This window comes from Miniopterus natalensis, chromosome X, assembly GCF_054644295.1.
Source record: "Miniopterus natalensis isolate mMinNat1 chromosome X, mMinNat1.hap1, whole genome shotgun sequence".
Classification (NCBI taxonomy): Eukaryota; Metazoa; Chordata; class Mammalia; order Chiroptera; family Miniopteridae; genus Miniopterus; species Miniopterus natalensis.
The window spans coordinates 83,444,756-83,468,040 of record NC_142103.1 but is presented as its reverse complement, the minus strand read 5'-3'; the positions used below and the strand labels follow the sequence as shown (position 1 = coordinate 83,468,040).

The following is a 23,285-nucleotide window of genomic DNA, read 5'->3' as shown; positions in this document are numbered from 1 at the left end:
TCCCTCCTTTTTTTTTTACTTTACCACTTTAGAGATTTGCCCATACCATCTTTCTGGAATGTTCTTTCTCTTAGCACTTCTCTGCCACATTTCCTATCCTTGTGCCAGTTCTCTGTTTCAATGTCCCTTCCTCAGAGGATATTCCTTGATTATCTCATCTAAATTATATCTTTTCATTGACTCTTAAAACAATTGATTTGTAGTATATACCATTAAATGTAATACACTTCTCAGTCGAGTATAAATTTACCCTCTAGGGGACATTTGACAATGTCTTCAGATACTTCTTGGCATCACAGCTGGATGGTGCTTTTGTCATCTAGAAAGTAGAGGCCAAGGATATCGCTAAAAATCCTATGCCAGACAGCTGTACTGCCCAACAACAAAGAATTATCCAGTCCAAAGTGTCAACAGTGCTAAGGTTGATAAACTCTGCTTTAGACCGTGCATGGCAGTTTGGAGCTACATCTTTATTTTAGCATTTGTTTAAAATCTGTCTTTCCCACTAGACCGGATGCTCCATAAGGATGAGATAATGTCTATTTTGTTTAACATTGATTATCCAGCATCTAACTCAGGGCTTGATAGCAGGCTAACTGCACAATAAACATTTGTTAAATGAAGGAAGGAAGAGTGGGCAGGAGGTAAGGAGAAAGGAAAAACTTTATAAGGAAAGTATATAACCATTTCTTAGTGTAGAAGATGCTGTCAGTGTCCTGCTCAGAGCCCCACAGCTTGTACCATTTATGTGCATTTTGGCCTGTGTTTCAAACGTCAGTACTGGAATTTCTTTTCGTGAGGGCTTTTATCAGGCTTTCAGGGCCCACTATGCATAACAGCATGATAGTCCAGAATGCTGGGGCATTATCTTCCCTTGGCAAGTTGTTTTCTAAAGTTCTTCAGTGATATTAAACTGATTAATAATGAGCACTTTGTTTGCTTCCTTCCTTCCTGTTTAAATTCCTCACTTACCTACCAGAGTTTCCTGGGGACGCCTCCTGTGGTAGCTGAATAATGGCCCCCAAAGGTGTTACTTTATATGTGAAAAGAGAATTTACATATAAGATTAAGTTAAGGATCTTGAGATAGATTATTCTGTATTATCTGATAGAGCCCAAGTGCAAACTTACATGTCCTTATAAGAGGTAGACAGAGATAAATGTGACACAGAAGAAGAAAATTTGACCACTGAAGCAAGAGGATACACTGCCGGCCGTGAGGCTGAAGGAGGCAGGCACAGGCAAGGGATGCAGCTCCGGGAGCTGGAAAAGGCCAGGAAGCCCATTCTCTAGAGCCTCCAGAGGAAGGGGCATCTTGTTTTCAGCCCAGTGAAACTTATTTGGACATCTTATCTCCAGAGCTGTAGAGACTAAATATGTGTTGTTTTAAGCCACCAAATCTGTAGCAAAGCATTATAGCAGCCGTTGTAATCTAATGCAGATTTTGGTCTCAGGAAGTAGATTGCTGCCATAACAGATGTCTAAAAACATGGAACTGGATAATGGCTATAGGCTAGGATAATTTTGAAGAGCGTGATCAAAATTTTTTTAGATTACCTTGAACAGTTAGTAGAACTATGGATGTTAAAGTGCTGCTGGTGAGAGCTCGAAAGGAAGTGAGGAGCACAGCTGAGAGGCCTATATTGTCTTAGAGAATCACTATAAACGGACTATTGATGGAAGTATGAATGTCAGGTGTTGCTGGTGAAGGTTTACAAGGAAAATATTGAAAACTGGAGGAGAGGAGATTCTTGTCATGTAGTGGCAGAAATCTTAGCTGAATTGTAGCAATGAAAGCGTAGCTGAGCAGATTCCCAAGGAAAGTGTTGAAGGCATGCCCTTGTTTTATCTTGTTATTAATAGCAAAATGTTAGAAGGAAAACATAAATTGAGGGAAGAACTGTTAAGCAAAAAAGATCAGAGTATTCAGAGGGTTCTTTGAAGCGATATGGGATGTGAATCATGGATATCCCCAGCCATCTCAGCAGAAGCAACGAATAAATAGAGATGGGATTTTCCAGGAGGATCTGGGAAAGAGCCTCTCGTCTAAGGACATGAATCCCAGTAACATACCTGGGAGACTTCCAGATTTGTGCATATGTTAAATCAGCAGAAACAATGCCGTTTTTAACTGAAAGGATAGACAGATGATGAAATGATAGAAGGTCGTGGTACTTCCAAATGTTGACAAGCAGAAAACAGGCTGATAAACTACTCAGCTGCAAACATGTGCTGAACTCAAAGTAAAGGAAAGATGATTCTGGGGGCAGAACCTAGAATGCAGAGGGCAGAGCTATGGACCCAGGTGCAGTCATGGCATCAGAGGAAGGAGCCTCAAGCCACCAAGGATTATTCCCAGGCCTTGAAGCTAGGGAGGTTTGCCTGCTTGGATATTGAAATTTCTTGGATCAGAGACTCTTTTCTTCCTTCTATATTCTCTCTTTTGGAATGGAAATATCTATAACTGTTGTCAGCTGTAAATGAACTAAAAACAAAGCAGAAACAAAATTAGTGGAGAAGAATTTGATTTAAAGAAACAAGAATAAACATGTCTTGTGCTTTGGTTTCACCTAGGACAGCCAAGAAAAGGCACATCTGGGCTTAAAATGAGCATAAGTTACACTTCTCTCTCTCAACAATATGTACCTCATTCTGACAGATGAATCCATTGAGCATCTCATTGTGATTTCCAAAATAATTAATATTTTTCAAATGGTGTAAAATCAGGACATTCATACAGATATAAAATGAACATGTGTTAAAAGATTCTGTTTACTCACTGAGCGAATGGGAAGGTGTTATAACTGGTTCAAAAGAGAAAACAAATTTAAATACAGGCATATTAATCAAGAATATTTAAATGAGTGTATAAATGGAGGCAAAACTGGTTTCATTATATCATGGCAGGGGGGCAATTTAATCTCTACTAGGCAAGGCATTTTACAGGTTTATCAGTGACCTACAACTAACCAAAGGTTGTAAAGGACCTAGAAGACAATGTAAGGTTAGAATCAGATAACTTGGAGTTGCGTTCTAAAGATGGGAAATGTTTCCCAGTGAAACACACTTATTTCTACAACGTTCAAGTCAAACAACAAATGACAGTGCCCTCAAAATCATGGGCCCGTCTCCAGAGTGACCAGGCTCCTGTTATGGACATTTCTAGGCTGAGGCCTGATGAGGGCACAATGGTCACCAGTGACAACCCAAGGTCCAGGATGTCACAAAGGGCTCCCTGACCAGGAGGGGCTGCAAGGATATAAAAGGCTGAGCCGGGCACTGGTGTCTTCAGAGGCCCAGAGAGTTAAGAAGGGCTGATGCGAGTCAAACAGCCATCATGTCAGAGAAACCAAGCCGTGAGAGCCCCTCTGAGACTCCAGACCATCTTCTAGCGGCCGAGTTACAGTCCCCTTTGACCTACGTGGATCGCCTCCTACAGAACAATCAGCAGGGCCCGCGTCCCGGCTCGGGCGCAGATGACCTGCTCCTGGTCATGCTCGACTCCCTGACCGACTACATCGTGGAGATGGTGGGCATGGAGGCCCACGGCGGAAGCGGGCAGACCGCCCGGCAAGGCCAAGGGCAAGGGCGGGAGCGAGATGCGGGGGCGGCGGCCAACGGCAACCGCGAGGGGGAGCCCCGCCGCCGCAGCAGCGCCTTCACCCTGTTCGGCCAGATGCCCGAATCCAGGCGGGGCTGAAGCCTGTCCCAGGGCCCGGCAAGCGGCCCACGCTGCCTGTCACCCAGCTGAGGCGGCCAGGCTCTGTGCTCGACCGGTGCCATTAAAGAGCTGAAATCCACCGCTGTACTTGGGACGCCTCTGCTCCGGTCCTTTGGAGGGGGGGTGTGCGTGGGACACGGGGAGGGGGGCGCGCAGGGCGGGCTGGAGGGTAGAAGGTGCGGTCAGGGCGGGAGGCTGGAACCCGGGACTGAAGGAGCAGCTCCTAGTTGTGGCTGTGCGGGAAGGGGCGCTGGCGGGAGAGGCTGGCATGGTCGTGGGGGAGAGGAGACTTCCTCGGGGGTTCTGAGCAAGCCGAGGCCTGTGGGGCCAGAAGGTTGGGGGCGGGGGCTGGTCCCAGAGGGGGGTGGTCACTGGGGTGGGGCTGAAGACCGTGAGTGAGGTGCCAAAGGCTTTGTTCTTGATCGGGAACGTGGACAAGTAGGAGGGGGTGGCCACGGGGGTGGCGAGAGGGTGGCACAGCAGTTGGCATGAACTTAATGGGACTGGGGCCTGGCAGGAGGAGTGCAGAGTGGTGGGGAAACCATAGGGAAACACACAAAATTATGGTCGGGTTGATTTCATTTATTTATACCCTGCCTCACTACAGAAAAAGGACTTGAGACAGGGATTCCTAGCTAGTGTTTTAGCTGCCACTTGGAATATATTCTTTTGCCCTTTTCTGTGGTCACTGGCACATTAAACAGTAGTATACGAAAGCTGCTATCTGGTCGAAGACATGCAGTTCAAGCAGTTCTTCACGATTACTGAATATTACATTGTAATCACAATTATAAATCTCATTCTCAAATGAAACACCCACCTTGCCTATTATATATTTAATACACTAACAGAGTTATCAGTGGCTGAATGCATGCTTTAAAATGTACAAGTATATTCTGCATAAACTCTGTCCCACTTGATGGACTCAAAAGCATATACAGCGGTACCTCGGTTTTCAAATGTAATCCGATCTGGAAGACCCTTCGAGTTCTGAAACGTTTGAAAACCAAGGGATCCTCAGCCGACAGCTGGGCCTCGGGATCTTGCTCTCAGCAGAAGCCGCATGGCGTGTTCGAAAACCGAAGCATTTCCTTCAGAGTTTACAGCATTTGTAAACCAAAATGATCGTCAACGGAGACGTGGGAAAACCGGGGTACCACTGTATAAGTCTTATAAACTTCTATATTCTATTATGATTTTTACTAAAGTCCCACTGAGTGTTGCGGAAAACTAACCCTTCTATGAGTGTCAACATTTGAGGCTCTCACCCATGTTCATTGCCCTGTGCTGCCTCTTGGCGTGTCATAGAGGGCTGGCCAGAGGCTGCCTACCTGGCTTCAACAATGGGATCAGAGGACCTGGCTTGGCCATCCAGGGTCACCACTTTCTGGCCATGGGACCCTGACATTCGTCCGTTCCCCCTGAGCAGCAGTTCCCTGAAGCGTACAGTGGGGATAATAAGAGCTCCTCCATGTTTGGGTTTTCCCCAAAGATTAAGTCAGCCTGTGTCAGTGACTACTGTAAAACACAGTGCCCGGCACAGAGTAAGCCCTTATAATAGCTGTATAGGTCTCCTTCCCTGTAGGCCTGATGCTCCCCAAAGGGTCCCTGAGCCTGGCTCTCAGTGATGGCTGGAGGCTTGGGCCATTGGCTCTGAAAACCATGGCCTGCTGAGCTTTGTGGTGAGACAGAAGGGTGCTACACAGAGGGAGAGACAGAGATACATCTGGGACCCAGGCAGTCCTCACCCTGGTTTCCTCTTAGCTCCCCTCTACTTGGTGACACACCTTCTCCTTGCCTCCTTCCACCATCTCTGAAAGCTGCTGGAGCTGGTTTAGCCTTTGCTACTTCACAGGAGTGTCCTAAGAATGTGTTGGGGTTGTGCTTAGAGTTCATTGGAATATGTGCTTGTATAAATCCAAGAAACCTTTCTTGACACCCAGTACCTATTAAACCAAGTATTTACAGAAACATCATTGTCAAGATGTTCACCTCACAACTTTTTTCAGGTTTCATGCTCTTCTATTTTATTGAATTTATTGGGGTTAATAAAATATAGGTTTCAGGTGTACAATTCTATAATACATCATCTGTATATTGTATTGTGTTCACCACTCTAAGTGAAGTTTCTTTCCATCACCATTTATTCCCCCCTTTCCCCTCTCCTACCTTCCTGCTCCCCACCTTTCCCTCTGATAATCATACTGTCTATGAGGGGTGTTTTTTTTTGCTTAATCCCTTCACCTTTTTCACCCAGCTCCCTTAACCTCCCTGATGGACCTGGAGAGTATTATGCTAAGTGAAATAAGCCAGTCAGAAAAAGATTTCACTTATATGTGGAATCTAATGAACAAAATAAACTTACAAAGAGAACAGACTCATAGATACAGAGATCAGGTTTCATACTCTTTATTTTAGTAATACAGTGATAGCCATGTGAGGGGCGGGGCAGTTCAAGGAAATTTCCCAGGCAGCAGGGGCCTCTTTAGCAGCTTTTCTCTCTGCCAGCAACCTCTACCTCTATTTGACAAGCCACTGTCTGGCAGAATAATGGGCCCCTCAGTTCATGATATTGGTCCTGGTAAACCTTGACCATCTGGGGAACTGCTCTAGCTCCTTGGTGATTTGTTATAGAGAGCCTTGGAGCCCTCTTTGCCTTAGGCAAGTTCAACTCTTACTTTTCTCTTCATTTGAGTTGGCCAGCAGGCCTCTCCCTAGCAATTGCAGGTGGAGTTTCACCAGGTTCTGGTGTCTCATAGTGTAGTTTACTTGGGGCACATCAGCTTCTATGGCTATAAAATGAAGAGGTACAATGAAGTTATTTCAAAAGTCTGTTCAAGGTATACAATTACCATTCTATGATATATATACCTAAGAAATGATCTCTACTGAAAGTGGGTGGGACACAAGGTATAGAGATTATTTCTGGGGTCTCCATTTTACACCTGAGGTCCCTGAGGCCCAGAGGTGGTAATCAACTCTCCCAAGTTCACAGAGGAGAGAAAAAGTGGGCTCTCTTTCTTGTTGTTAAGGCTGTTTCTTCTATATCCTGAGAAATGGGCCGTGAGATAGAAAGTGTTCCATGTTCTCTGGGAAAAATAAGCTGAAGTTTTTAATACAGATCTTAAGGTCTCTTGGATTTCTAGGAAAGCACTTTAATATATATATATCTTTATTGATTTCAGAGAGAGGAAGGGAGAGGGAGAGAGAGAGAGAAACATCAATGATGAGAGTCACTGATGGGCTGCTTCCTGCACGCCCCTGACTGCGGATCGAGCAGGGGCATGTGGCCTGACCGGGAATCGAACCCCGATCGCCTGGATCCTGGGTCGATGCTTAACCGCTGAACCACGCCCAGCAGGACTCTAGGAAAGCACTTTCTACAACTCATTCTCAAGAACTTTCACTTGTGTTTTATTTGGAAAAACCTGATAGGTTGGAAGAAAATGATTGACTCCATAGTATAGGTGTTTGTACTTTGCAAACCCAGGTCTTGTTCCTCTGCACATTACATTAGACTGTGTCATGAATACTTCTGCTTCTCAACTTGTTCTTGAAATTCTGACTCTGTCCACTGATATGGTCTTAAAGGTGATTATGGGATGACATCTGAACCTTCTGCCCACGAGCCTCTTCAAAGGACTTTAAAGTACCTGTCCTTTTCTTGGGGGTTTTCAGACAGTCCTTCTTTGTTGAAAACATCTTTATCCTGTAGCTGACTGAATTACCTTGTGGGAACCATCAGAGTTAAACAATCTGGAGGAGACAGACACTTATCATAACTGTGGTTAACTTATTGCTGATAATTTTCATGAGTGAAAATTTTTCTGTAAGGACATAACAAATATAATGCAAATGAAGGTGAAATTACTTTTGTTCTGCAGTATGCAAAAGAAGATAATAAAGCCAATTAAAATAAATGAGTTTTGGACAAAACGTCTATGAACTTAATGATTAAGGGCTATTTTAGAAAAAGTCTAAAGTAGGTCCTGAACATCTGTGCTCTAGTAATAAGTTTGATATTCAACCTCAATTTGAAAGTACTGGCTTAGATGATGTTAGGTACAAACTAAAATAGTAAGATTGCAATCAAACATTTAAAAATACTTTAAACAAAAATAAAAATTATAAAAATAACAACTGGTGTTTTACCTGATAACACGATAGTGTTGTTGTCTAATATCATCAGGGAAAGTACCACCAGAACTCTGGTAAATAACAACGTAATGGAGTGTGAGTGAGCTGAGAAATCTCCAGGAACATCTTAAGAAGGATATGATTTTCTAAAATAGTTATGTTAATAATATTTCCCTATTTAAATTTAACCTAGGAAAGGCTGATTACCTCTCTTGATAATTTTTTAGGGGAAACTCATAAATAGCAGTATATCAAATAAATCAAATAATTCTACCACCTCTCTTTTAATGCGACAGAATCTTTGTGACTTCCAGGGCCTTCTGGGAAATCTAAGATTTTAAAGCACAAAATATATTTTGTAGCATTTTATTTCCTTTTTAATTTAGGATTCAGTTTGTAAAAGGCAAAAATAAAATTACCAGGATATTTGAGCACTTAAGAAAGGATTATGGAAGTTATTATGTACTCAAAGTGGCAATACAGTAAATAAACATTCAAAAACGATGTAACTTTTGTTTATTTTATTTTAAAGAGAATAATCAGGGTCATTATAGAGTCAGAATAAAGTGTATACATTTATTCTGTTAAGATGCATAATCTCTACTTTTAGGGGCAGAGTACAGAGAAGGTAGGTAGCCCAGAGAAACTGATTTCGAACTTCTGACCTCCAAAACTGTAAACAAATAAATGTATGTGTTTTGTTGTTGTTGTTGTTGTTTTTTATATATCTTTATTGACTTCAGAGAGAGGAAAAGAGAGGGAGAGAGAGAGACAGAAACATCAATGATGAGAGAGTCATTGACTGAGCCCGCAACCGGGCATGTGCCCTGACCGGGAATCGAACCCGATCACCTGGATCCCAGGTCGATGCTCAACCACTGAGCCACACCTGGCAGGGCTGTGTTGTTTTTTTTAAAGCTACCAAGGTTGTGGTAATTTGTTGGAACAGTTGTAGGAAACTAATACAGCTGAAGAGTGACTTTTTACAAAGGTGAGACCCATTAAAAACAAACCCATACTCTGACAAAACTTGATCTTTTTTACTGAGAGCAAATCAGATTCTCACATTAAGTTTAATATAATATTTGATACTAAAGTAACCACAAGCTCTTTTTGAAAAATCTATGGATAAACTCATGAAAACTGAGTCAGATTTGGAAAAAATTTAACACACATTTGTGTTCATTTTCAAATTCTGTTCCTATGAACCATCTACAGCTCAGTTTTGTATTTCAGCTCCCTCTTTCCTGTTCTGGCACAAAAAGCCATTTTATGTTAGAATGGAAACATTCTCTTTTTTCCCTTAATCTTAAGACCTTTATTAGAATTTCATTCATGTATATCAATTATAACTTTTAAGGAAAGTCACTTTTCTCTCTCTGTCTCTTTTTTTTTAAGAGAAGACTAGGGTTTATAACTGTATGGTCTATGATTTTATCAGACAAGTTGATTCATACACTTAACCCAGTCTTATTTGGCCACACACATTCCTTATACATCTCAATGTGGCAGAAATGAGCATGTTCATTGACAGATCTACAGATGTAGCCTCTTTGTAGCATGTACAAATAGAAAGGAGTAGTATATACATTAAAATTATGCTTAGTCATCAATGTTTCAGTGTTTTGTCTTATAAATTACCAAAGCCATCTGTTATTTAACTCAATGTAATATCATCTAAGATTTTTAATTATCTAAAGATGTTTGAAATGCTCTCAAGCTGACATAATATGAAACCTTACTACTCTGGAAATTCAAGATCATCAGATACATAATTCGATTTGATTAAACAAATTCATGTCTTTCAAATATTAAAGTTTTAGTAGAAGTAATTGTAGCTCATTTGATCAGTAAACTGTCAGTTTAGGAAAAATATACTTAAGTAGCATAAAAATGTATGCTTATATTATACTTAATACTAATAAATCAGAGAAGACATAGTTGTTTTCACAAAACCCAAACTATTAAACTGGACTTGTCTGCCAAATATTCATCTAAGTTATATGAATTTGAGTCCTTAAAATGGTTGTGAGTCAGTTTCTGGGAAAATATATATTGTTTAAATTTAGCTCATTTTAAGTATCATAGCTTAATTTTTAAGAATGCTCCATTTATATAATCAATTATTTATTAAACATGCCAATTAGAACAGAACTCCTTTAAATTCTGAGATTTTGTGATCTAATATATTAATATTACCCAGAGGTAAGAAAACACTACACACTCATAGTATCAGAAGGCAGTTTTAAATTACAGACAGACATACAAGCAGAGAAAAGTAGAGCTTATAGCTTTAATTCTATAATTGTGCTATGAGTAAAGAATAAACACAGAAACAGAAAAAATCGCCAGTTCAGATATCAAAATGCTGTTTTCCTCTCAGTGGGTATAAAATTCTTAATTGATTTGAGCTCAGAACAGATAACCCAAGTAAGTAAAAGACTGACAAACCCAGATTTTCTGTTGTCTCTCATCTAGTCTAGATTAGATCTCTATAAACCATGAATCCATTTAGAGAGATCTCAAAATGGTCCAGCTCTAAAACCAAATTCCAATCCATTTCTGCCAACAATGAGGCATAACTTATGGGCTATAATGTATCCAAAATAAAACAAAGACTAAGTTAGGAGATCAGAAAATGAAAATGAGAGAAAGAGTTAACATCACTGTAATGATGCTTTGGATTCACCTGGACCAAAAAAAGACACTCTTAGGCTTAAACTTTGCATGAGGTATACTTCTCTGTCGTTGAAATTTACCTGACTCTGGTAGGTTGATAGTATTGAGTATTTTGGGTTCACCTCTAAAGTGATTAAAAGATAATTTTCAGAATAAGATAAAATCATGACACTTATACAGATATGAAATAAACACATGTTAAAAGATTTTACTTAACTCATGAGAGAACCAGCAGATGTTATATCTCAGAGGGAAGGCAGGGGTGGGTGGGGAGAGATTAACCAAAGAATTTATATGCATAACCCATGGACACAGACAACAATGTGGTGAAGGCCGGAGGGTGTGGGGTGGGGTGGGGTAGAAGAAGTCAATGGGGAAAAAAGGGGAAATCTGTAATACTTTCAACAATAATGATAAATTTAAAAGAGAGAGAGAGAGAACTCGAAGAACAAACACAAGAATATTGTTTAGTAATATTGAAGTGTGCCCAGAGGTCGGGGCCACTGAAGACTCTGGCTCTAAGGTTGAGCCACAGGCTGAGGGCAGAGTTTTAAGCCATAGGGGATTGTTGTAAGGCCTTGAAACGTAATGGAACTTCCTGGTTGGATTCTGAAATTGCTTGAGGCTGGTGACTCTCTTTCCTTGTTCTCCCTTGTGGAATCATAATATCTATAACATTATCTTATGCCTGTCCCACCATTGTATTTTGAGAGTAGACAACTTGTTTTCCAGTTTCAGAAGTCCACAAATGGAGAGGAAATTTTGCCCCAGGATGGATCATTCTCAGAATTCCACCCATACCTGATTTAGATGATGAGATTTTAGATTTTGAGTTGTTACTAAAAAGGGTTCAGACTTTTGAAGTGAGTGGCATGAGGTGAATACATTTTGCATATGGGATCAACATGAATCTCTAGGGGCTCGAAGATTACTTTGGTAGGCTCGATAATAGCCCCCAAAGACATCCATGTTCTAATCCATAAACCTGTGAATGTTACCTTATATGGCAAAAGAGACTTTGCAAATATGATTAAGTGAAAGATTTTGAGATGGGGAGAATATCCTGGATTATATGGATGGGCTCTAAATGTAATCACAAGTGCCTTTATAAGAAGAAAGTAGAGAGAGATTTGACACAGAAATAGAAGCCAGTGTGGCCACTAAAGCAAATGTTGTGCTATTATTAAATTTGAAGATGGTGGAAGGGGCCACACACAAGGAATATAAGGAATGAATTACTGGGAGCTGGAAAAGGCAAGGAAGCAGATTCTTCCCTAGAACCTCTGAAGGAAAAGTGGCCTTGACAACATTCAGAGTTTAGCCCTATGACAGTGATTTCAAACTTTTGACCTTCAGAACTGTAAGGCATTGTGTGTTGTTTTAAGCCACCAAGAGTATGGCAATTTATTATAGAAGTCATAAGAAACTAATATACCTCCTAAATAAACTATTTCTACTCAAATCCATGTCTCAGCATCTGCTTTTAAGGGGACCCAAAATAAGATGCTAGGTGAGGATAAAGGATACAGCAGCCAGCTAATATATCCCATGTCCCTGAAGTTGTTTCAACAAACTTCCTGTCACACAATCCATATAATTATGTTTTGAGATCATTAAAATTTCACAAGACAGTGTAAGACTGGACAGAGCAAGTAGGTTTCTTATGACACTAAAATTTATTCAAAAATGAATCCCCTTGGGAGACTTTCACTCTGATTATGATGGAGTAACTGGTACTGTACTAACCCTTCTACTATAAACGACCATAAAACTGAACAATGTATATGAGCTGACTTTTCTGGGGCATTAAACAATGGGCAGCACAATACTGTGATTACAGAGTGAAAGGAAAACCACAAGGTAGCTCAACAACCACTCCAGTTCTCTGCCTGGGGAAAACTTCCCAATGGCACAGTGAATTGAATTCCAGTCAGAAAACAGTAGTATTGCTTGGCTGAGTAGGCAGAAATCAGAGTTCAGTAGACCCGAAGAAGCTGGAATTTGCAAGACAGGGCATCAGAGAAGAGGGAGCTATAAAAGGAAGATTTTCAAAAGTCCATTTGGAGATTTTCCAAGAGTCTTTGGCTGAGAACTGGGCTGAATATTCACAGGGCAATACTACCTGAGAATTATCAGGGGGGTTCAGTGTTGAGAGAGAAACAGATATATTACCAGTTGACCCATGCTAGAGGATGTTGGAGTTCCAGGCAACAAAAATGAAGAGACCTTGATAATACCACATAAATAACTGGCGCATCCAGCTGAGACACCAGAAGCCTTAGAAGTAAACACCATGTCCTAAAGTAAGACCTATAATAGAGCCACCCTTAAAAACTCTAAATCCCAACCCTTACAAGATCTATAGCAGACATACAATTTGAAGGCTGATCCCTCAAAATTAATCAGGATTTGGAAAAACCTTAAGCTTTATGCATATCTACATTAACAAAGCATAAAACCAAACATATTGAACTTCTAGATCAAAAATCACTCTTTGGAGGAAGATAGCAGAACCCATAGTTTCTAAACATATCATCCACATTGTTCAATATACAATAAAAATATTCAACATGCAAATAACAGGAAAATGTGGCCTATAGTCAAGAAAAAAAAGTCAGTAGAAACAAATCCCAAGATGCCCAGTGTTGTACTCTTTAGAGTCCAGGAGTGGTGAACCCTTTTTCTACCAAAGGCCATTTGGATATTTATAACATCATTCATGGGCCATACAAAATTATCAACTTAAAAATTAGCCTGCTATATGGTCAAACATTTAATTAATTCACCTTTAATGTGATGGCTGGAACTGCTTCTCTTTGGTGAGGCCTTGGCAGGGCCAGACCAAATGATTTCATGGGCCGGATGTTCTCCACCCTTGCTTAGACAAAGACTTTAAAGCAATTATTCTATAGTCAAAGAACTAAAGGAGAATATGTTCAAAGAATGAAAGGAAATATGGTCTCAATGAATGAATGCATAGAGAATTTCAGCAGATAAATGGAAACTATACATAATAAAATGGAAATTTTAAAATTTAACTTACAATAACCAAAATAGAAAACATACTAGATGAGTTCTACATCAGCTTGGATATGGCTGAAGAAAGAATCAATGAACTTGAAGAAAGATCAGTAGGAATCAACCAATCTGAAAAACAGAACAAAACACATACCCTTGAAACTTTTTTTTTTTATGTGTTGTATTGGTTTCTCTTTCAACATAAGAAAGTAATAACTCTTTTGGTACTTTAAGCTAGACTTATTATTTTTTCTTTTTTTTACCAATCGCTAGAAGCCCAAAGGGCCACTGCAGCTAAAAAAGAGGCCTAGTATGATAATATAAAAAAATAATCACTGTCGGGAAATAGACTTTCAAGATTTTTACTTACTCCAACTTAAAATGCAGTTTAATGCAAGCACCAAGAAAACTGCATTCATTATCTAATGTTCAACTGAGCAGCCACATTCTGCTATGAAATTGTCTTCTAAAAGTCTTAACAGTTCAGTATTATGGTTAGATATATGGACTGTGGTGCTAGAGTACCTGGAGTTCATTTAAGGCTTTACCACTTACAAACTGGGTAACTATGGGCAAAATACTTAGTTTGCTCATCTGTAATATTCGGTAATGATAGTTTATACCTAATAAATTTTGGAAATTATGTAAAGCACTTGGAATAGTACCTGTTATGTATATGTAAGTTATTATTATTAGATATATTTTTCTCATGTGCTTTAAAATGGAATTTTTCAGGAATAAAATATTAAAAGAATGAATCAGCTTTACAACATCGATCTTAAAAGTATCTCATGACAAAAATTCTCCTAAATGTGCTTTCGGGGATGAAACAGCTATTACCTTTCCCCTGCTAATCAACAGAGGTTTTCCTTTTGAAAATGGAGATATTGCCTGCTTCTTGGAATAGCTGTCCACCACAGACAAACATTACTCTGTGCTGCTGGGTGTGTTCAATGTGTAAATAGACTGTGGGAACACAAGCGACTGGTTTTTCAAGTTCTTGCTCCTAGCACTCCATGAGGGTCAAGTAGTCCAGCATTCTACAGTTTGAGTGTCTGAAAGTAAAGTGAGCCTCCAAAAATGTTTTAACCATCAGATTGAGGTAAGAATAGGGGTCTTCAGTGTGACATCCATTTTCTTGATTTTTGTATATTTGTGTGTTTTGGGGGGTAGGGTTTGCTTGTTGGGAAATAACTCCTTCCACCATTTGATATGGCATTTTTAAAGTAAAAGGAAAAAGAAAGGAACATATACAGAAGGGACACTGGGGACATTGGGCTTCTATATAAGTTTCATGACTTGAGGAGGGAAATGTAAATATCTTCTTGTTATTAACACTTAATTTAATCTACAAATTGAAACATCGCACTAATCCCACTGAACAATGATTATCTCCAGGAACAAATATGTATCTTAGTGACATGAAGAAGTCAAGTTTGCAAGAGAAGTACTTTTGTCACTTTGCCAAAATTCTCTTACACCTCAATGTATAAGTTTGCAGTCCTTCTGCTCTGAATGTCTTTCATTCGTTAAATGTTTTATTTAGCATTGTTGAGTTGTTTTTTGCATTCAGTCCTAGTGTTGACATGGTTAAATATTCAGTATGGATACATATTTAGTAGAAAAATCGCTCAAGTCTGAAAACCCAGGGATAATTTCAAGATAAATGTGTTTTTAACACCATGAGGAGATGAGATACTGACTGTATGAATATAAACTAGAAAGATGTATCAGATTTTTAAAAAATTCTCTTTAGTATGGATTGTTTTAATTAGTAATGCCATCTTCTTTATTTAACTGAAAAATAACATTTGTAACATAATATATCAAAATATATACTTAGAGAAAAAGGGAGTTATTTATTTAAAGTGTTCAAAATCATAAATAGAAACCACTTCTTAAGATGATAATGTATTTTAAAATGCTACTTTAATCTTAGTCTCAGTTAAAATGTCTCAAGCACAGGAATTGAGTGTTTAATCTATTATTTTATAAGTTGTTTGTACATTGTTTAGACAGTAGTTTAAACACAGCACTGTTATAATTTATACCCCATACTTTAACTGCATGAAGATATTCAATTGGACTCCAGTGAAATCCTTAAATAGATCCATACACACACACACACACACACACACACATTTACATATGGCCAACTAATATCTGGGAAACAGGTAAGGGAAAAGGTGAGAAAATGTCCTTGTTGTGGTCAAATCATGTTAATTCTATGTACTTAGGATTTTCTAAAATTCTCTGCCAACGTAAGCTTGGGAATTAGCTGTGTTGTCTCTCAGTTCATTCAGGTTTGATAAAGTCTTCTAATAGGCTCAGGGAATTAAATAATAAAATAATTATTTCTACCTCTTTGTGTCTTGGAGCCACATTCAGTGTTTTTTGATGAAACTACTTTCTTATTATTTAGTATGTTAAGGATAGGAAAAGGAAATGCAATTTTAATATGTAAAATGAGTAGTTTGTTTTACCTAAGCTCTATTATACAAGCGCAAGTGTTATGACTATTTTGCCAATATCTGTAAACAATTAGCTAATCGTCTTTAATACTGTCTAGTTGGAAATTACTTGTAACTATGTTTTTGTCCATACCATATGTTGCTTGTGCATGTGCTGCCGCTCTCACACATTCCACTACCCACACGCATTCACACAATTTGGATGATTTTACAGGAACCTTTAACTTCTCTGCAACTTGGTTTCATTCTTGGCTCTGTCTTTCTGTGGGTAGCGTCACCCTTTCCTTTGACCTCTCTTATTACGCTTCTCCACATCTTCCATGATGCCCAGCCCCTGGACTTCTAATTCTACTGAAGAGAGCAGTAATAAAGCAGGTGGTCCCATTGCTCCCATCACTTGTGGAATTGGCAACGGTAGAGGTTACCTTAAGTTCTGGATGATCATCTGGAAGTTGGGCAGAGTTCTTAGAGGTACATCTGATGAATAGATATTGTACTAGGACAGGAAATTTACTTGATCTCGTTTCTCCTTTCAGCAAAAACACATCTCTAAGAGGTAGTTAACAAAATCTGCCTCTACTACCTTACTACCCAGTTTCTCTCTTTTAAAAGTCTGCTTCCTTTAAATTTCCCTCTGACATGACATCTACCTTCATCATTTTATTGACCCTGTAATTCCAAGGGTCACTTGTGCTGCTGTTAGGAAGTTCCATTATATTCATTGATTTATTTATCCATTCAATAAATATTTATTTAGTGACAACTGTATATCAGGTATGGTTACTCACTGAAGCTACTGTAGGAAACACTAAGGTCTGCCTTTATGGAACTCCAGTGTACTTAGGAAAGATGTTAATTTACCCAAATAATTCATTTCAATTGTGATAAGTGCCCTGGAGGATATTTTTCCAAATCTTCATCCTATTTGACTTTGCTTTATGTGACATTCATGATCACTTCTTACTTCTTGAATTTTCTCCTTTCTTGTTTATCCACGATTCTATATTAGCTATTCAACTTCTTTTTTACCACATTCCTTCTTGTCCTCTTCTCTTTGCTAAGTGTTGGTTTCTCCCAAAGTTTTAGTATTTGGCCCATAATCTATTACTTATTTTCTTTGCCTGTGACTTCTCATCAACCCATAGCTTTAAATATCACTTCTAAGTGAATGTCTCAAAAATATCAATTTCCAGATCTTTCTATCTGCTATATATTTTTTCCACTTGTATGTTCAGCTGTCACCCAATATTCATGGTTGTAGCCAAATTCACTGTTTTTTATGTCAGAATACTTCCTCTTTCATCCATGATTTTGCTAATGGCATTGATGATCTCCTGGTTTCTCATGTTTAAAACCTTGAAGTCAATTTTATTTCTAACTTTTCCGTTGCTCTTAATACCCAAACCACTTCCATTTCTTTCAAGAAAATATATTTATCATCTGTCCTTCCCCATGTACCTTCTCTATTATTTTTTTCTTTTATTCTCTATTTCCTCATCCTCTCCTCCCTTAGTCTGAGAGATACCTAGAATTCAAGGTCTTGGTCAGATTCCACCTCCATCAGAAAGTTCATACATCATTGGATATCTTTTTTTTCTAAACTTTGGTAACAGAATCATGAGAGTGGTAGGAAAAAACCCCCACAAAAAACAAAAAACAAAAAACAGGCTTCTGTAGCCAAATACCCAGGTTCATAATTTGATTCCACCGTTCACAGCATCCCGTGCACTTTATCTCTTTGTGAGCCTCTGTTTCCTCATACATGACCTATCTCATGCAGTGGTCACAAGGAAAAAATAAGACCATGGAGGGGAAATCATTTAAAACCATGAAGCACTGTATATATATTAAACAAAAAATTGTTAATAGAAGAATAACTCAGGAGCAGGAACCGAGGTCCTGGGTCTTAACTATTCAGGCAGTATATGTAGAAGTTGAGAGCATGAACTCTGTAGCCAGACTACCTAAATTTGAATCCTGATTCTGCTACTTACCAGCTGTGTGAAATTGGGAAAATTTAGTTAGCTTTTCGGTTCCTGAGTTTTCTCATCTATAAAATGGGAGTAGTAATAGTTTGCACTCTTAAGGATGTTGTAAGATTAAATAGATGGGAAATATTTAAAAACAGTGCCTGGCACATAATTAGTGCTTATAAGTGTGGAAGTTGTGGTGGGAATAAATGGCAGTGTGTAGGTAAGAGGTGGGAGTGAGTTATTAGAATGAAGTCATCTCATGACAATCTGGTGCATCAAGATGGAAACAGAGACCCACAGAGTGGCACCTCTACCTGGCTGAATCCCTCATGACTCAGGTCAAAAATTATCCTGTCATCTGGGGCAGAACTGAGCAAATGCACATCAAGGAGGAACGAACATTCTGAGCAACCATTTGGGGGCCTCAAGGGTAGGGATAAGGATCATTAAGACACAACAATAAAGATAAATTTAAAAACATACAAAACCATTTTACAAAAAAAGGTAAGTAGTTTGCCCTTTAGAGTCATGAAATATGTTGGTATGTTTATGGAATCAAAATGTTAGTATCCAAATGTCAAAATGTTAAGAAACAATCTTAATTATCCTTTGTATTCTAAAAATATCTTTCTTGAACAAGCATAGTCTTATAGTATTTCAGAGTGTAAGGGACCTTAGAAATTCTATTTCTCTGAATTTATGGAACCATTGTCTAGACTGCGTAGTTTTACTAATACACAGTAGTTCATTTTGGATGAGGTTTTTGTTTTTTTTTTTTCATGTTAAGAAAGGACAAATAATAATATTTAGAATGTTCCAGGGATTTTTCTAAGTGCTTTAAATTGTTTAACTACTTCAATCTTCACAAAAACCTCATGAGATAGATATTATCTTATTTACAAAGGAATAAAATTGGGTTCATAGAGATTATGCATAATTAATGGATAATTGAGCCAGATTTCAAACCCAGGCAGCCAGCACCAGACCCCATATTCTCAACCAGTGAGCCTTATCATCTTAGCACCTCTGTGCTCTAGGCTCTGGTTAGGTGAGCAGGTTCTGGAGTGCTGGGAAACTGTTAATTGTTGCAGCTCCAGTTTTCCTTGACACTGGTATTAAAAGTTTGATAGTTTTTTATAATATATAAAAGTTTATTAAGATTTATAATAAGTATTCCAATATCTGTGCAAGAAGAGTCCGATTTTTCTTAGTCATTGTTCTGTATGTGAGCATCAAAGATCTCAAATAGTGATGCTCTTTATTTCCTAGACAGTATATTATACTTGAAATTGGCAGCTACTTTCCACTGTTCTTAATTGTTGCTTCTGGCGATGGGGATACTCTCTTGAGTGCATGTTAGTTTCCATCTTTGTTTTTACTAACGTTTCAAAAGTTCAGGCTCAATATTTGGAGTTGCCGTTTTGTTTCTTATTTTAACTTTTTCTTGTTGATTTAAATGTTCTCTTACCTTAGGGTGGTTTTTTGTTTGTTTGTTTGTTTTTGTGGTTTTTGGGGGTTTTTTACTTTCTATAAGTATTATCAGCTATGAAATAATTAATAGGTTTTTACTTCATTTTCTTCTTCCCTGGGTAAAATATTAAAATCAAACTTAGCTTCACTGAACCCCTTGAAAACCTTATTCATTTCCAAGTAGGAATTGTACCATTTGTTAAAGTTTAATTTAGCAGTTCTCAGTCCTTGTAACAGTTGACTTATCCAGGCTAATTTGATTTAATCTTTCTAACCAAATGCTAGGAAACATTCTGTTCCTGCATTAAGAACACTTACAGTTCATTTAAGAGCTTGTGGTTCATGTAAATAGACTTCAAGTGGTGTTTTCATTTTGATGTTGTGCAGTCAGAAAATATTTCCAAGAAAGTATCAGGACTTGGAGGAAAATTAACAAAATGAATTTTAAAAAAAAAGCAACTAAACTTTATTTCATCTTAAAGCAAGTAAAATCTTTAAGACCAAACAATTTAATTTCAAAAATTGTTTAACATTGATAGTATACTCTAACAATAGAAGTGGTAGATTTTATCAGAAAATATAGTTGAGGTGGGGTGGAAGGTGGAGGTGTGTGTGTATAAAGAAACCATACTTGGAACGAAGCCATTGAATAATGATGTTCCAGAGTTCAAAAATAGACTTTAAACATACTTCTATTTGGATTATAAAAACAAAAGTTCAACAACAACCCACTTGGTAAACACAGACCAAGAGAGAGCATATCAAACATATTGACTTAATTCAAGTATCAGAGTATAGACAAATCCATTAATATATCCTCCCAGGAGCTATATATAGACAGCAATAGATTTTAGTCTTCCAGCATGAAATTACATTAAAATTAGTATATGATTAAATTTTTGAAATTAATTTTATTTAAATCAAGTTGTATGATATCAAGGATGTGTTTTCAAACAAAGTAGTAAGGGTCTAATGCAAAATAGGCATTTTTTCAACTTTCAACAAATAATGGTAGGTAAAGATGTTTGTGTCTACAAACAAATGTGTCATTAAGTTGCATGTTTTGACTAAACTAGGTATGTATTAAGATACATTTTGTGACAAAGAATCATTGTCCTCTAATGGAGAGGCCAGCCCAGGGAAAATAACTGCAACAAAGTCCAGTCAGTAACATGGGAAGCAACAACAAAAAAGACTGGGATGTCCTATTTGCATTAGCCATATTCAAGAAGGAAGAATTTAACTGCTTCAAACCAATCACAGCTGGCATCTAACTTTGTTAGCTATTACTGAGTTTGTGCTCCAAACACAGGAAGGTTATTTCTAAATCAGTTATGTACAGCACACCAAATGGCTATTGATTTTCTCTCAAGTGAATTTCTGTTTGACTCTCTCATTATTCTTGTGAATAATAGTTATATGTTTGGCTTTATATTTAAGCATTATAGGATATAACTAAATATTCAGATCTAGAGACTAAGTTCCTTAACAACGAAGGAATCACTCATCTCGAGAGTAGGTTCCTTAACAATGAAGATAAAATCCAGTGGTAATAATTTATTGACCATATCGGGGAAATTTTTTAACCTGGGTCAACAAACATGAAAAGTAGGTCCAATACTGTCACTAATAATAGTAACTGCTCAAATTTTGTGCCGATTTTCTATGACCCAAGGACAATTTCAAGTGCTTTCCTTGTAACCAAGATCCTACAGCTAACAAATTTCAGAGCCTGAATTTGAACCAGAGTTCCTGCTCTGTGCCAGGGTTACCTTGGTCAAGTTAAGTAACTTTTAAAGATATCTCCCTGGAATATTTTTTCCTGCCTCCTCAATTTCTCCCTTTCTCCCTGGCTCACAGGCTCACCCAATCTGTGATGATATCTCTAGAGCTGTTGCCTATCTGGCTCTCTCCCCACTCACTGGTGGGCATCTTTTCTATGACCTTTTGTCAAGGGGTCCTGTGTTCTTTTGGCCCCTCTTCATTACTTAAGGCTCTTTAGGTTTATTGGCCCTCTCAGCACTTCCCATCCCCTTAACTGCTGCTGCCAACTCCCCCTCCACCAGCAAAGCTCCTTGGACCATGATTTCAGGCAGCAAGTAGCATCAGACCCTTCCTAACCTCATTTCCCTCTACTAGCTCCACACCCCGACCACTGCTGGAGCTGTTATTTCCTTTCTGAGAGGAAACTGCTCTGATGTCATATCCTACATCCTCTCTACTCTGTCTTATAATAACACTCAATGTTCAGACCTCCAAGCTTTGTTCTTGATAGAGAGAACATTAAAAGGAAAAGAAAAATATTGAGGATTACCTCACAGTGATGTTTCCCAAACTCTCTATGGTAAAGAACCATTTTCATTGTTATTACATCCTAATGTTATGTTAATGCCAAATCCTATAAAAGTTTTAAAATGTTCTAGATTTCATACATGTTTTAAGACAGTAACTAAGAGCTTGTGGACCAGCATCAGTCCATGAACCACATTTGGAGTAGTACTGCTGTACAGACCACCTTTCTCAGGAACAAAAGTATCTGAATTTACTGCAGTACATCTTTCATCTTTCAGGGGTGCCTTTATGTCCATCTTTGCCCATCCTTTGGTATGGACAAAGATGCACACTCAAAAGCAGGAGTTCTGCGCATTGGCATGAGATTGACCAAGACCAAATTTTGTGTGCATGGATGGATGGATGGTTGGATGGGTGGATTGACATTTAGATAGAGTTTTCTGTAAACATTTCACTCACCCCAAATTTAAAAAAAACCACTATTGTTAAAAATGGCCTGATGGCTTCAACTCTGCCATTTGTTCTTCCAAACATTTACAATGTTTATTATGTATTTATAAATGTGTGTTTGGGGAATTAAGAACAAACTAGTTTTCACCAAAAATGGAAATAAATATGATTATTACAAAGCTTTAAATATATATATAAATATATACCTGTGCATTATGTCTTATGTAGAATATAATGTTATATATACATATACATACATATATACATATAAATATATGTGTATATATATAACCAACTCAAAGGATTGATGTGAGGATTGAATGAGTTAATATATGTAAACCAAGACCTTAGAACAGTGCCTGGAATTTGTATGTAAATATTATGTGAGTGTTTGCTATCATTATTGCCATGAGTCATAAGGAAAAGTACTTAAAGCAAGTATAAATAATGGAGCAGGAAATATACAATCCAATATAAAATATAATACACATGGGTAATAGGAACAAGTATGATTAATTATGACTTAGATAACATGAATTATATGATGATTTTTTTTTGGCTTTGCATTTGATGTCTGGGGAATTCCATCACTTCACATGGAAAAAGAATGTGTGAGAGGGACTATGCTAAGCATTTTGCATTAGCAGTTTCTTTTGATCCTCCCAGATACCCCATGAGGTAGGTATTATTATCTCCACTTTATATAAGAAAAAACTGAGGTTCAGAGAAGAGAGGTTAGGTAGCTTAGCTTCTATAACACAGCAAGTGACAAAGCTAGGATTTGAACTCAGAGCTTTCTGACTCCCAAATCTGGAGTCCTTACAATTATCTGCTTGAACTGTCCACTGGAAACACATGGGAAGTTTTAAAAATACAGTGCCTCTCCCGCAAACTCAGAAATCCTTATTTTAAAAACAACCCCCCCACACAAAAACAGCTTTATTGAGATAGAATGCACATACCACTCAGTCCACCCATTTAGATTGTGCGATCCTGTTGTTGTTTTTTATACTATATTCACAGATTAAAAACACATTTAAAACAATCTAATTTTAAAACATTTCTGCCCTGATTT

At 38.1% G+C, this 23,285-nt stretch overlaps 2 protein-coding genes across 2 annotated transcripts in view; both read left to right on the top strand.

The window, feature by feature from the left end:
* SYTL5 (synaptotagmin like 5) overlaps positions 1 to 23,285 on the top strand; it is a 209,792-nt gene that overhangs the window by 68,835 nt on the left and 117,672 nt on the right. The gene's annotated exons all lie outside the window — the stretch shown is intronic.
* On the top strand, positions 3,337 to 3,699 carry H2AP (H2A.P histone). Its single transcript, XM_016197044.2, has one exon. The coding sequence runs from the start codon at positions 3,337 to 3,339 to the stop codon at positions 3,697 to 3,699; it is 363 nt and encodes a 120-aa protein (XP_016052530.2).